Source organism: Chinchilla lanigera, unplaced genomic scaffold (genome assembly GCF_000276665.1).
Source record: "Chinchilla lanigera isolate Chin_1 unplaced genomic scaffold, ChiLan1.0 scaffold00054, whole genome shotgun sequence".
Lineage (NCBI taxonomy): Eukaryota > Metazoa > Chordata > Mammalia > Rodentia > Chinchillidae > Chinchilla > Chinchilla lanigera.
In genome coordinates, this window is record NW_004955455.1 from 4,732,050 (window position 1) to 4,745,493 (window position 13,444).

Sequence of the window (13,444 nt, forward strand, 5' to 3'; positions counted from 1 at the left end):
CAATAAATAAAATAAATAAATAAATAAATAAATAAATAAATAAATAAATAAACGGTCAGAGGGGCTCTTGTGACCCTTGGGCCACCAACCCCATCTCTAACTCTTCCTACCTTCATCTGCCAGTCAGGCCAACCTGGGGACCCTGAAGAGTGAAGACCACACAGCACTTGCCCTGAGCCATTTTGTGTTCTGGGAGTGAGGCAGCCCTAGCCCACCAGAGAAGGAAGAGGTGAGCCCTTTTTAGCCTTTGAGAGTGCTCTAACTCCCAAGATTGTCATTCTACAAGTGTGAGGCGAGGCCCTGGTGTCTTATTTTTACAAGGATCCCTGAGTGATTCCAATACAAGCCAGCCAAATGTATTGGGAATGTTCCCCTTGATAACATTACACCTTGGGGTCTGGATTTGGAGGCAAGTTACTTGACCTCTCTGAGCCTCAGTTTGCTCATCTGTACAGTGGGCATAATGATAAATTTGGGTCAATCAAATAAATGTATGCACATAAGATACTTAGCATTGCACTTGGCCCAAGCAGATACCAGATACCTGTGGGCTGTCACTCAGCAAATGCGACTTACCTGTGTAACAGAAAATGGCCCCCCAGCCCCCCAGTATACTACAGTTTCTTAGTTGCTCAAGTAATAGTTCCTGTTCCAGTTCCGGTTGCTTCTGGTCTCTTAGAAACACCTGGTCACTGTGATGCACAGCTGGTCACTATGATGCACATTGTATAAACCAATCCCCCCGATTGACAAACCATTCTGCCTCTGTATCCTGCTTGCTTATCCAATATAAGCCCTAGATGACCTGAGATCAGGACCTGATATTTTGGGAATGATCCCAACAGTGCCCACCAATGTAAAATAAATCTGCCTCCAGATTTTGGGGGTCGTTTCAGTGTTTCTGTTTGCCGTTGTACCTGGTGCATCAGCCTGGAAGACTGACTGCGCTGACCTCTTTGCTCCCCAGTTGTGGCCCTCACAGATGGAGCAAGGACCTCTTCAGGTCCTGAGGGGAAGGTGCGCCCTTGAGATTTCACGAGTCCCCTCAGAGGTCTGGAGGAGGCTTCCTAGCTCCCTGCTGGAGCAGCTCACATCAGACCTCATAGGGAGGAGGATGCAGTCTGTCTGTCTATCTATCTGTCTGCCTGCCTGATTCCAGTTAGAGCCCCAGGGGTACTCCATTTAGTCAGTCTGTCAGTCCCACTCAGATCAAGCAGAAGAGCAGAAAGGGGGTCTGATCATCTCTCATTAGTCGGGACCACCCTGGAGGGAAGGGGGTTGGAATGTTTAACCTCTAAGTGCCTGCTGAATGAATATGTGAGTGGAACAGACAGCATAAGCAACAGGTTGCTCTGTCTGCACCAAGACTGGGAAGCAGTGGTCTTGGTGGTTGACTGGGCCCTCACCTGCGGTTCTGTGGTGATCAACATATGTCATAAAGGAGGCCTCACACCCTCCTTAGCTAAGTCGAACCTAAGTCCCCATGAGGATTGAATGGTCTCTCTCTGAGGGGCACCCACCCTTTGTCTGTTGCAACATTGCTCAAGGGTACACAACACACCATAGGGAGATAGAATGGAACTTAATCAGTTAAAACCCACTGTCCCTGACTGCAGGAAAAGGGGCTTTTACTGAGTTAAAAATGAAACCAAACTGATTTCTGCAGCTCAGAGAAACAAAAAAGGAAGAAAGAGGCCCATTCTTCCCGAGAACTCCACCTCTGCACCCTCATTGGCTGCTGCAGTTGCTGCCAACACCTATAGCTTCACTCCCCACTTCCGACTTGCCTGCTTCCAGCCAATTGTACTCGTTCTAGCTAGCCATTGTCTGCATTTGGCCACAGAGGCCCTCCTCCTGAGCCTTCTGCTTACACAACTATCCTGGTCAGATGGCATCATCCAACGCCCACATGAGATGACTGTCAACAATTCCTTCTGAGTTCCACATTGTGAAATGTGAACCCACATTGTGAGTTCCACTTGAGAAAAAATTGGACTGTCAGCCCTGATGAATGAGGGCCCCAATCAATCACCAAGACCAGTGCTTTTCATGGCCTTATCAAAGATTGCCTCACCTAGAAACCCTGTCAAGCACTTCTCAAAGACATCAAAAAGGGGAGCAAGAAGCCCATTAACTACTGTTACCCAAAAACCTGATTTTATCTTTTGAGACAGGGTCTCATTATGCAGTTCAGGCTGGCTTTGAGCTCACTTTGTAGCCCAGGCTGGCCTTGAACTCACAATGATCCTCCTGCCTCAGCCTCCTGAATGCTGGGATTACAGGCATACACCGCCATGCCTGGCAGAAGCCTGATTTTAAAAAGCACCTGATGTCTATAAGAAAATGCAAAACTGGGCATGGTGGTGCATGCCTGTAATCCCAGCACTCACGAGGCTGAGGCAGGAGATTGTTGTGAGTTTGAGACCCTCCTGGGCTACAAAGTGAGCTCAAGACCAGCCTGAACTGCATAGTGAGACCCTGTCTCAAAAAAGACCAAAAAAAAAAAAAAAAACAACCAGTCTGATAGATGATCATACCCTCTGGCTATAGTTATAAGGACTATGTATATAAATAAATAAGTAAATAAATAATTCTCAAAAGTTTCAACCCTTTCATTGGTCTGACAGGCTCAGACTAGGCCAGACTAGGTTCTGGCCTGTAGGGTAATGGCTACGTTGTTGATGGTATGGAGATCTTGCCCATAGTACTATCATTGGGCAACTGAGACTCTTGCTTCTTGCCCTTCTGCCAGGCACAAGCTTGCAGCCTGGGAGGACATCTCATCAAACATGAATTCCTGTTTAAGTCAGTCCCCATACTGCTCTGGGAAGAGACCTCCTCTTCAAGTCAGAAGAGACCATCTCCTTTGCACCAAGCCAATCAACCTCCCTTTTCATGTAACCCTGCACTTTCAACTCTGTTCCCCAAGAGGCAGATAACGTCTGCATCAGCTTGAGACACAACTGCAGTCCTGAAGTTCTGAAAACTCTCCTCCAGAGGTGTGAACTAGAGACTCTCCTCCAGGCCTGGCCATCAACCATGCCACCCCACCGTGACCCCCCCTCCCTCTCCCCCCTTGCTGTCAGATGTCACGGGAAGCACGAACAGGCATCCAGCTACACAGTAGTTCGAGATCCTGATGGACTGTTAATCACCTTGGAGCACTCCTCTCCTCCTGGTGAAAATGCCCAATGGGGATTACCAACCAGTGCAAGATCTCCATACCATCAACAACGTAGCCATTACCCTACAGTCTGTGGTTCCTAACCCATACACCCTTTTTGGACTGTTACTTCCAGATGCCACCTGGTTTACATGTCTAGATTTAAAAGATCACTTCCTCTGCTTTTGAGATACTTCCATAAGCCCCTGCAGGGGGGAAATCCTGAGACAAGATGCAACTCATTTGGACTCAATTGCTACAAGTGGTTAAGAGCTCTCTCACTATTTTTTTTGTACTGGGAATCAAACTTCGAATATTGCACTTACCAGGCAGGTGCTCATGCCACTGAGCTATACCCCTGGCCCTCTCCCACTATTTTCAGGGAGGCTTTAATAACACATTTGGCCAAGCCACCAGTACCTTTTCTCCAAGGTTTCTCTGTCCCTTCCAGCTCCATGATGGTCCCCCAAGCAAAAGAATATACACTATCAAACTGCTAAAATACACCTCTTCTGCCTATGTAGCCTGTTCAAAATCTCCAAGCTACCAATGTCACCACAATTGCCCTCCATATACATTGCCTCAGTCTTCTGTCACCCACAGCCTGCTGGTACAACTGCCTGGACCTAAAAGGGTTCTTTCTTCTGCCTTTGGTTGGCTCCTGTCAGCTAGCCCCTCTTCACAAAGACCCCAGTTCTGGACCCAAAAACCAACTGACCTGGACTAAACCTCCCAGAGGTTCAAAAACTTGTTTCCTCTTTGAAAAAGCCCTCACAGCTAATTTTGCTAGTTTCTCAGTACAAAATATAACTGCACGTTTGAGTAATGACACTCAAACTGCCTGCTGGAAAGACACAAATCTCTGTTGCAATATCTCCAGAAACTAGTGACAAGAAAGAAACTCCACAAATTTCTTAGAGCTGCTGGCCTCTAGAAAATCTGGATCCTTGAGTTCACAAAAACAACGATGCTTACTCAGACTGTCAGCTCTTGGGAGCACCCATTGGCCTACTTGTGCAAATACTTTTTTGTGTTTTTTGCCAGGAGCAGGGCATGGTGGTGCATTCCTGTAATCCCTGCACTCGGGAGGCCGAGGCATCCTGGGCTACAAAGCGAGCTCAGTGCCAGCTTGAACTGCATAGTGAGACTCTGTTTAAAAAAAAAACAAAAAAACTTGGATCCGGTCACTAAGGGCTGCCTCCCCACTTTTGTCTCCGCACTCTAACAGCCACTGTCCTGATCAAGAAAGCTGACAACCTCACCTGAGACTGAGACCTAACTGTCCAGGGGCCATATGCTGTACTGGGATGAACTGTTCTTAAAAATGGACCTCCTGATAGATGCTTAGTATACCCTATTTATGGATGGAAGTAGCTCCATTAGGAATGAAGTCTGGCAGGATAGATATGCTGAGGTCACCTTGGACAAAACTATTTAGGCCAAAACTCTCCTGCAGGGATGATCTGCACAACAAACTGCTTCCTGCTGCTGTTTGGAAACCTGCCACCACTGACACAAAATAACCTGGTCCAGAGGCCTAAGCCCCCTCTGGGGATCCAACTGACTGAAACATCAACCTCAGCTGCAAAAACTTTACCCAGCATTCCCAGAAGATCAGAGCAAGACCTGCTTCTGCTGTTTGCTCTGCAAGCTCAAGCCGCAGCGCTGGCACCCATACCCCTGCAGCCAGCTCAGGCTTCAGCGTCTGTGTCATCAGCCCTGACCTCATGCATCATAGTGGACTCTCCACATTTAAAGATGCATAGATAGATTACACAAAAATAAAACATAACCCTACAGAAACAGCTTGTAACCAGTTAAAAGACCAGCTATATTTGTAGACACTCCTGCCCACACAATACAACCCAGGTGCATGTTAACTACTTCTCCCCCCACCCCCCGCACCTCTCCGGTACTGGGAATCGAACTCACGACCTTGCACTTGCCAGGCAGGTGCTGTGCCGCTGAGATAAATCCCCAGCCCTCATATTAACTACTTCTACAAGTTTCAGAAATCCAGCCTTTAGATCTTATGGAAAAAAATTTATCTGCCCCAAACAGCTCACTATGAAGAGATGACACACTCAAAGCCCTGTTCTGGTCATGCATGACGGAAGCCTGAGGACACCGTTCACAGGATTGCTCCATACCTATTCCCTTTGATTTTTTCCTATTGCTCCATACCTATTCCCCTTGATTTTTGTCTTTTCAGGCTGCTTACTTCTCCCAGTCTTTTCTTCCCTGCCCCCTGCTAGCTGTGTTTTTTGCCTTAAACTCTATGAATGGTTGCCCCAAGAAAAGAGAACAATCAATCAAATACTTGACCAAGATCTGATGAGCATCCAAGGCACGTTGGACACTCTCCCCGATCAGCTTCACTCCCTCACTCCCTTGCCAGAGTAATGTTATAGAACAGACAGGCCTAAATTATGTCTCTCCCTAAAAACAACTTAGGGAAAAACTCTGTAATAAGGCAGTCTTGGGGAGTTTGGCTAGGGCTCATCCTCAGGTCACTGACAAACCCTAATGTTACTGCTTCTAGCTGGGCCTCGTCTCAAAAGATCACATGTAATATGCCCAGTAAAGATTTGCCAGGGAAACTAAAAGAGGGGGGAAATGTAACAGAAAATGCCCCCCACTTCAGTTTCTTAGTTGCCCAGGTAGTAGTTCCTGTTCCAGTTCCAGTTGCTTTTGTCTCTTAGAAATGGCCAGTCGCTGTGGTGCATAGCTGGTCACGGTGATGCACATTGTATAAACCAATCAGTCCCCAATTGAAAAGCCATTCCGCCTCTGTACGTCCTGCTTGCCTATCCCATATAAGCCCTAGACCACCAGAGATCAGGGCCTGATATTTTGGGAGTGCCTGTCCTTGTAAAGTAAATCTGCCTCCAAATGTTGGATGTCATTTTGGTGTTTCTGTTTGCTATTGCACCTGGAATCCTGGAGACTGGAGACTTTCAGGACAAAGTGAGAGGCAAAGTCAGCAGAGAGGGACGGAAAGAGAAGCTGTGGGGGTCTGGGCAGGAGCTCAGGTCTGAGAAAGAGAGGAGATTGCAAAGGCACCGAAGGCAAGGGCTGCTTTTGCAGGTGAATGTGTGAACTGGAATTTGCAATGGGAAACAGATGTAAGGAAAGCCATAGGGAGTTGTCTTTGCTACCCACCAAACCTCGTTTAGCTTTCCGGAGCATGTTTAAGGTAAGAATGCATTCACAGGGGCCAAGAATATAGCTTAGCGGTACAACACCTGCCTGGCAAGAACAAGGTCCTGAGTTCAATTCCCAGCACACACACACACACACACACACACAAAACAAAGAGAAAAGAATGCATTCATGTATTGCTTGCATAACTAAAAAGGAATGATCAGTTTAAACATCTCCAGTGTTAGCTGGGCGCGGTGGCGCATGCCTGTAATCTCAGCACTCAGGAGGCTGAAGCAGGAGAACCATTTCAAGTTCGAGACCAGCCTGGGCTACAAAGTGAGCTCAAAGCCAGTCTGAACCGCATAGTGAGACAAGTCTCAAAAAGAAAAAAAAAAAAAATCTCTGGTGTTAACAAGTAACACGATCAACAGCATTTGGGTGTACATTAACCTGGGACAGGATGGGGACCAGGAATGGAGGTTCTTGTAGGGTCTGAGCATCTAAAGTTTCTTTAAGGGGTTGTGAGGGACAGATCCCCTGGGAAGCAAAACATTGTACCCTCAGCCCTTTGGGGTTATGGGCTCCCTCATTTGTACCTCCAAATGTGCCCTGAGGTAGGAGGGGCAAAGGTCACACTCCTGCTTTTCAGATGAGGAAACCGAGGCTGGGGAGGTAGAGAATCTTCCTGGGTGAGCAAAGTGGCAAGGACAGGAGGAATCCGTGTCTTCTGCCTTTGGGGGCCACACGGTCCTTGGAATGCCCATCAAGTCAAAGAGACAGCCACCAAGCAGGTGCTGGGAAGGGACTAAAGTATCTTGGAAAAAACCCATTTTAGGTTGATGCCATATGGACAGAGAAGCATCTGGCAGTGTGGCCAGTGGTGGTCAACACGAGGCTCAGGAAGAATCTGGAAGGAAATGCTGCTGGGCATAGTTATCGAGACCTCTGGGACCATGATAACCTCCCCTCACACTGCTTCCCCACAACATTTTAAAAATAATAAGCATTAATTACTTTTTTTTTTTTTGAGACAGCATTTCTCTATGTAGTACAGAAGTCCTGAACTCACTATGAAGCCTAGGTTGGCCTTCAACTTGAGATCCTCCTGCCTCAGTTTCACAAGGGTTAGGATGACAGGCAGTGCACTACCACGCCTGGCACATTACTTTTAAGTAATGGAAAAGAGGCTGGGTATTTAGCTTAGCAGCACAGCGCCTTCCCGGCAAGTGCAAGGTTGTGAGTTTGACTCCTGGTACCGGAAAAAAAACAAAACCAAAAAAAAAAAACCTAAATAGTGGAAAAGAGGCTGGGCACAGTGGCACATGCCTGGAACTTGTAAGCAAGCTCGAGTCCCTCCTGGACAATTTAGATGACTCTATCTCAAAAAACACAAAGAGCCGGGGATGTAGCTCATTGGGTTTGATCACCAGTACCACAAGAGAAAAGAAAAGAAAAAGTAGGAACAAACAAAATCTGTAATCCCAGCTCTCAGGATGCTGAGGCAGAAGGACTGCTGCAAGTCGAGGCCAGCCTGGGTCATGTAGTGAGTTCAAGTCTAGCCTGAATTACACAGTGAGAGCCTGTCTCAAACAAACAATAAAATATTTTCAAATGGCTTAGAGCTCTGCCCCACAGGTGTCTCCATGCTGATGTACCCCCAGTGACTAGGTGTCCCGTCTGTCCTATGCACCTCATGCCTGGGGCTTCCCAGAGGCCATCAGCAGGAGTGGGACAGGATTCACCAGGGGATGCCTTCTCCTTCACCTGAGGCCTCTGAACTGGGGGCCTGCCCCATCATCTGGGTACCTCTCTCTTTCCCTGAGGACCCTCCTTTACTTGCAGACCTTTTCTATTCCCCAAGTGCTGAGTGAGGTCCCAGGGAGGCAGGGGAAGAGGGTGTGGCAGGCAGACTGGGGAAGTAAGGTGAGACCTGTTAACTACAAAATCCCAGGAGCAGTTCCCAAAGCCCTGCCCTTGGACTTCTGGTGAGAACTTGAGCAGTTTGGGATAGGACGGCCTAGGCCTGAAGTCAGCCTGAGGAGTGGGAGACACAAAAAGGACAGTCCACACTGAGGTTAGTTGTTGTTGTTTGGACAGGGTTCCATTCTGTGATTCAGGATGGCCTTGAACTCACTATGAACCCCAGGCTGGCCTGGAATTCATGGCCATCCTCCTGCCTCAGCCTCCCAAGTGCTGGGATGATAGACAGGCGCCACCACACCCTGCTTGCACTGAATTTTTTGCTACTGTGTTCTCTCACTGTGACCCACTTTCTTCTATAGAGTACACTTCTTTTCCAACCTTTACTGGGCCCAGACTTTCTCTGCAGAGCCTGTTTCTGTTCCTACTTTTAATAAACGTAAAACTTCTCTACTTTTTGAGCCCGTCTTGACAAATCCTCTGTTCAGGACAGAAAAAACCTAGAAAACACCTTGAGAAGGAGACTCCAGCATCCCCAAACCCTGCAACACCAGGACCCTCTTCCTTCACCAGCATCCCCCATGCCTTGCTGGAGGATCCTGTTCCAAGTAAGGAGCCTTAAAATAAATAATTTCCCACAAATCTTAAACTACCCTGTCTTTCACAGGCCCAAGCTGGGCATGGTAGCTTAGGCCTGTAATCCCAGCACTCAGGAGGCTGAGGCAGGAGGATTGCTGTGAGTTTGAGGCCAGCCTGGTCTACAAAGTGAGTTCAAGGCCAGCCTGAACTGCACAGTGAGACCCTATCTAAAAAAAAAAAAAAAAAAAAAAAAAAAGAGCTAAGGGAGCATTCTACCCTATCCCCATGGTACTGTCCCAGGTGCAGCTGGCAGGCATATCTCAAAATCCCTTTGAAAATATTTCTTTTCTATTTTATTTTTGCAAGAACCGGGAATCAAACTCACCATTTTGGCCTTGCCAGGCAGACTGTTATGCCACTGAACTATATCCCCAGCCCCTTTTAAAAATATTTCATAAAAAATAAGAATAAATAATCATAGGGAGAAGACTTGGGCCCTAAGACGTCAGAGAGCCAGGAAGAGAAAGTAAACAAATGTGGAAATCAAGGCAGGAGATCTGGGACTCTGGTCTGGGAATCTGTCAGCCCGTGTCATGTGTCACCCCGGCAGCCCAGGGCAGCCCCACTGCATCCCGACCAGCAGGAAACAAGGACCAGGGCTGGGGTTGGGGGCTGGATTCCAACGCCCCCTCATCACCACCACCAGTTGCTCCCAGAGGGCTCCTGTCCCGGGTGCCTCGCGCTCCACGTTCCCGGCCTGCGGTGGGGACTTGGGCTGGGGAGAGGGGACAGTGTCCCGCTGCGCGATCCCTCCCCATCCCTCCCCGCCCCTCCCCGCCGCCGCCGAGCCCCTCACCCTGGCCAGCGCCTCCTGCTGCTGGGGGCTCAGGTCCCCGACTCGGCCGCTCATGGCACCCGCGGGGCAGAGGGGCGCGGGGCGCAGCTGTGCAGGTCCTGTCCGCCGGCCTGACCTCTGTCACTGCCACCCTGCCCCCGAGTTTTGCCTGGCGGGGTCAGACATTAGTCCCGCCCTGATGGGAGAGCCACTTGTCCTGCTCCGCCCTGCCCCGTTGTGGCTTCTCTCGGTCCTTCCCCCTGCCCTCTTCGTGCCCTGCAGTCGCCAGGCGCAGCCTACCCGGGGCAGGAAGGTCCCCGGGGAGCACAGACTCCAGGCTGCGCCAGGGGCTCCACCTCTAGGCCTTCTCACCCGGGGACTGCTACCTGCTACCGATTCCGAGAGGGGGAGGGGGCGTGCCTGCCGGAGACCCGTGCAAATGTTTCCTCTGCTAAAGGGAGGACCTTTACGAACCCCCCACCTCTGTCCGGGAACACAGGCTGGGCTCGGTCAGTGCTCGCCGGCTGGTAGCTGAGCCCTGGGTGTCAAGCAGCTCTGGCCCCGCAGGTGTTGGGCAGGATTAGAAAACACGGTGCCCCCTGAGGCCGGAGAATGCGTGGCATTTCACAGTGCTGGCTGCCAGCAAGATAGTTGCATAATTATTACTGAGGCTGGAATCTGCAGGGGCGAGAATTCTGGGATGGCCCAGGTGGTGAGCTCCCGCGCCCGACCCACAGGCAGCAAGCCAAGGGGTGGGAAGGAGGTGGCGGCCACAGGACAGCTTCCAGTGGGGCTGATGTCAAGGGGGAAGGGAAGAAAAACAAGTCGCCTCGGCATGAATTTTCCAGAAAGGATCAGGTGGGAGAGGAAGGGGCCAGGAAAAGAAGCCAAGAGAAGATGGGTTCCCTCTGTCCTCCCATGGGGTCAAACTAAGCCCTAGTTCTGAGATGACAGTCCCATGGCCACGGCCATGGCCACATGTGGCTGCTGAGGCCGGGAAATGTGGTTTCTCACTAGTTTGAGTGAGGAGCTGTGACTAAAATACAAACCAAACTACAGTGACTTAATTCCAAAGAAAATAAAAGTTTTCATTCCTTAATTTTTCTAAACATAATTAGATAAAAATACATCATTAATGTTGACTTCATGTATCTAATAGTTCTGAATTTTAAGGAAATGGATACGTTATATGTTTTAGGGAAATTTTAGGCTCTTTGCTCTGAGAAAGCAGAAAGTTCCCATATATCCACTGCCCCTGCGCCCCGCTCTGGTAGAAGCATGGGACATTAATTACCATGAGTGGACTCTATTGACCTTCTTGTCACCCAAAATCCATACTTTATGTTAGAGTTCACTCTTGCATTCTGTCTTTTGTTTTTTGAGACAGGATGTCACTGTGTGGCCCAAGCTGGGCTCCAACTCACAGCGTTCCTCCTGCTTCCGCCTCCTGATTCAGCCTCCTAAGTGCTGGGATTACAAGATGTGCCACTATGCCCGGCTCATTCGTGGGTTTTGAGAGCTGTATAATGACCTGTATTTGCTGCTGCAGCATCATATGAAATGGTGTCACTGTCCCACAAATCCTCTGTGCCCTGCTTTTTTCTTTTTACTTTTAAAAAATGCAAGCCGGGCGAAAAGAAATCACCAAAAAATTCTGTAGGGAAATCAGAGTGACACAGTGCCTGCCTGGCGAGCACAAGGTCCTGAGCTTGATTTCCAGTACTTAAAAAAAAAAGAAAAGAAAAGAAAAAAAAAAATCAAAGTGATATCACATCTCTGGAAGGGCATGGTCTGCACTTAAATAACAGGAACTGTACAGGGTTTACTTTGATTGTATAAACATACACTCATAAAATAAAACATTAAATAAATAAAAATACAAAAACCTGTTAAGTAAGAAACAGAATTAAGACATTATGTATATTTATGATATGAATTTGGGGGAAATAAAATATAGATAAAGAACTCATGCAACCTTATAAGAAAAATAGTAAGTCACAAAGAAACAAATAAAAAAAGAATTTCAAGCACCAATTCTCAGAAAAGAAATGCACAGGTACAGTTATTAAGTTAATAAATGCTTGAAGTCCAGTACTGTCAAATAAATGTGTATTCAAATAATGAGATGCTTTATTTCTCTCAAAAATCAGAAAACAAACAACACACCCCGAACAAAACATACATGCGACCTTTTAAGAAATAATAATAACAGGGTGGGGTGATACATGCCCATAATCTCAGCACTCAGGTGCTAAAGGAGGCTGAAGCAAGCGGGGTCAAAAGTTGGAGGCTAGCCTGGGCAACACAGCAAGAGCCTGTCTCATAAATTAATTAGTTAAAATGATAATAAGATGTTAGAAGTTGGTGAAACAGAGACATATGTTGCTGACAGACGCAGAAACTGTTTTGCTAGAAAACTACTTGACAATATGTACCAGAATCTTTTAGTATTTCACCACTTTGCTCTGTGACATTCCTGACAGAAAATGAAACTATCTTGACGGTACTGGAAGTTGAACCCAGAGTCTTTATGCTGACCTGTATTCCCAGCCCTGTTTTAGCTTTAATTTTGAGACAGGATCTCACCAAACTGTTAAACTGCCCAAGCGGATTTTAAACTGCCATCGTCTTGCCTTAGTCTCCCAGAGTGCTGGGATTATAGGAGTGCACCACCACACCCGGCAATGACAATATATTTAAAGCTTAAAGTTGTTTGTGCACTATTCACAGGAAAACTTGTGGGGTTCTTTCTTTCTTCTTTCTTTCTTTCTTTCTTTCTTTCTTTCTTTCTTTCTTTCTTTCTTTCTTTCTTTCTTTCTTCCTTCCTTCCTTCCTTCCTTCCTTCCTTCCTTCCTTTCTTTCTTTCTTTCTTCCTTTCTTTCTTTTCTTTCTTTCTTTCTTTCTTTTTTTTCTTCTTTTTTTCTTCTTTCTTTCTTTCTGTCTTTTTTTCTTTTTTTGTGGTACTGGGGCATGAATCCAGGGTCTTTGCAATGAGCTGTCTCACTTGCCCTTTGTGTGTGTGTGTGTGTGTGTGTGTGTGTGTGTGCGTGCACGCGTGTGTGCGTGTTGTTTTGCTCTTGAGACAAGATCCTGCTAAATTGCCCAGGCTGGGTTTGAAGCTGCAATCCTCTTGCCTCACCCTCCCAGGGATTACAGGCCTATATTACCACACCTGGTCTGACATAATTTTTAAAGTAAACTATGGTGCTTACCGTGATTGCCAAAGAGTTTATAATGACATGGAAAAAATACCACAAAACAAATTGAAAAACATAGAATCACATAATATGTGCTATATACTTCTGGAATAGAAAATGAAACTCACTCAGTTTAAAAAGTGCCAAACAAGGGAAGAAATGTGCCCCAACCATTTGCAGTCTCTGAGGAGAATGAAAGTCATATTTAAAAATGCCACAGGTAACAAGTCATCTGCAAGGAGTCTTTATTTAAGTAGCACTTATAGGTGCTTCTCACTTACCAGGCCCTGTTCTGAGGGTTTGTAAATATTAGTCCGCTGCTGTCCAATGGAAAAATAACACCTGCCACATGAGTGACTTTAAGTTCGCTAGCAGGCACACAAAGTATCATATATAATATATCTGGAATGTTGTCATTTTAACATGTGATCAATGTGATTAACAAATGAAATAGATTATCTCATCAACCACTAGTTAATAGTGAGATGTCATTGTCATTTTCTCCTCCTTCTTCATACCAAGTTTCAAATTAGGTGTATGCTTAGGGAAGACGTTTTTTTTGTCTTTTTGAGACAGGGTCTCGCTATGCAGTTCAGGCTGGCCTTG

At 47.1% G+C, this 13,444-nt stretch overlaps 1 protein-coding gene across 3 annotated transcripts in view; it reads right to left on the reverse strand.

Annotated features, from left to right (window-relative positions):
* Nucleotides 1-10,228, reverse strand: part of Sec14l4 (SEC14-like lipid binding 4) — a 25,808-nt gene extending 15,580 nt beyond the window's left edge. The window contains exons 1-2 of one of the 3 annotated variants that reach the window (XM_005396269.2): nt 10,123-10,223; nt 9,663-9,810 (exon numbers count right to left, since the gene is read on the reverse strand). In XM_005396269.2, coding sequence (XP_005396326.1) covers nt 9,663-9,716 — 54 coding nt within the window. In that variant the 5' untranslated portion in view covers nt 9,717-9,810; nt 10,123-10,223. Of the gene's footprint in view, nt 1-9,662; nt 9,838-10,122 lie in introns of all 3 variants that reach the window. The other 2 variants (XM_013520472.1, XM_013520473.1) reach the window with 2 other exon arrangements.
* Nucleotides 10,229-13,444: the final 3,216 nt, after the last annotated feature.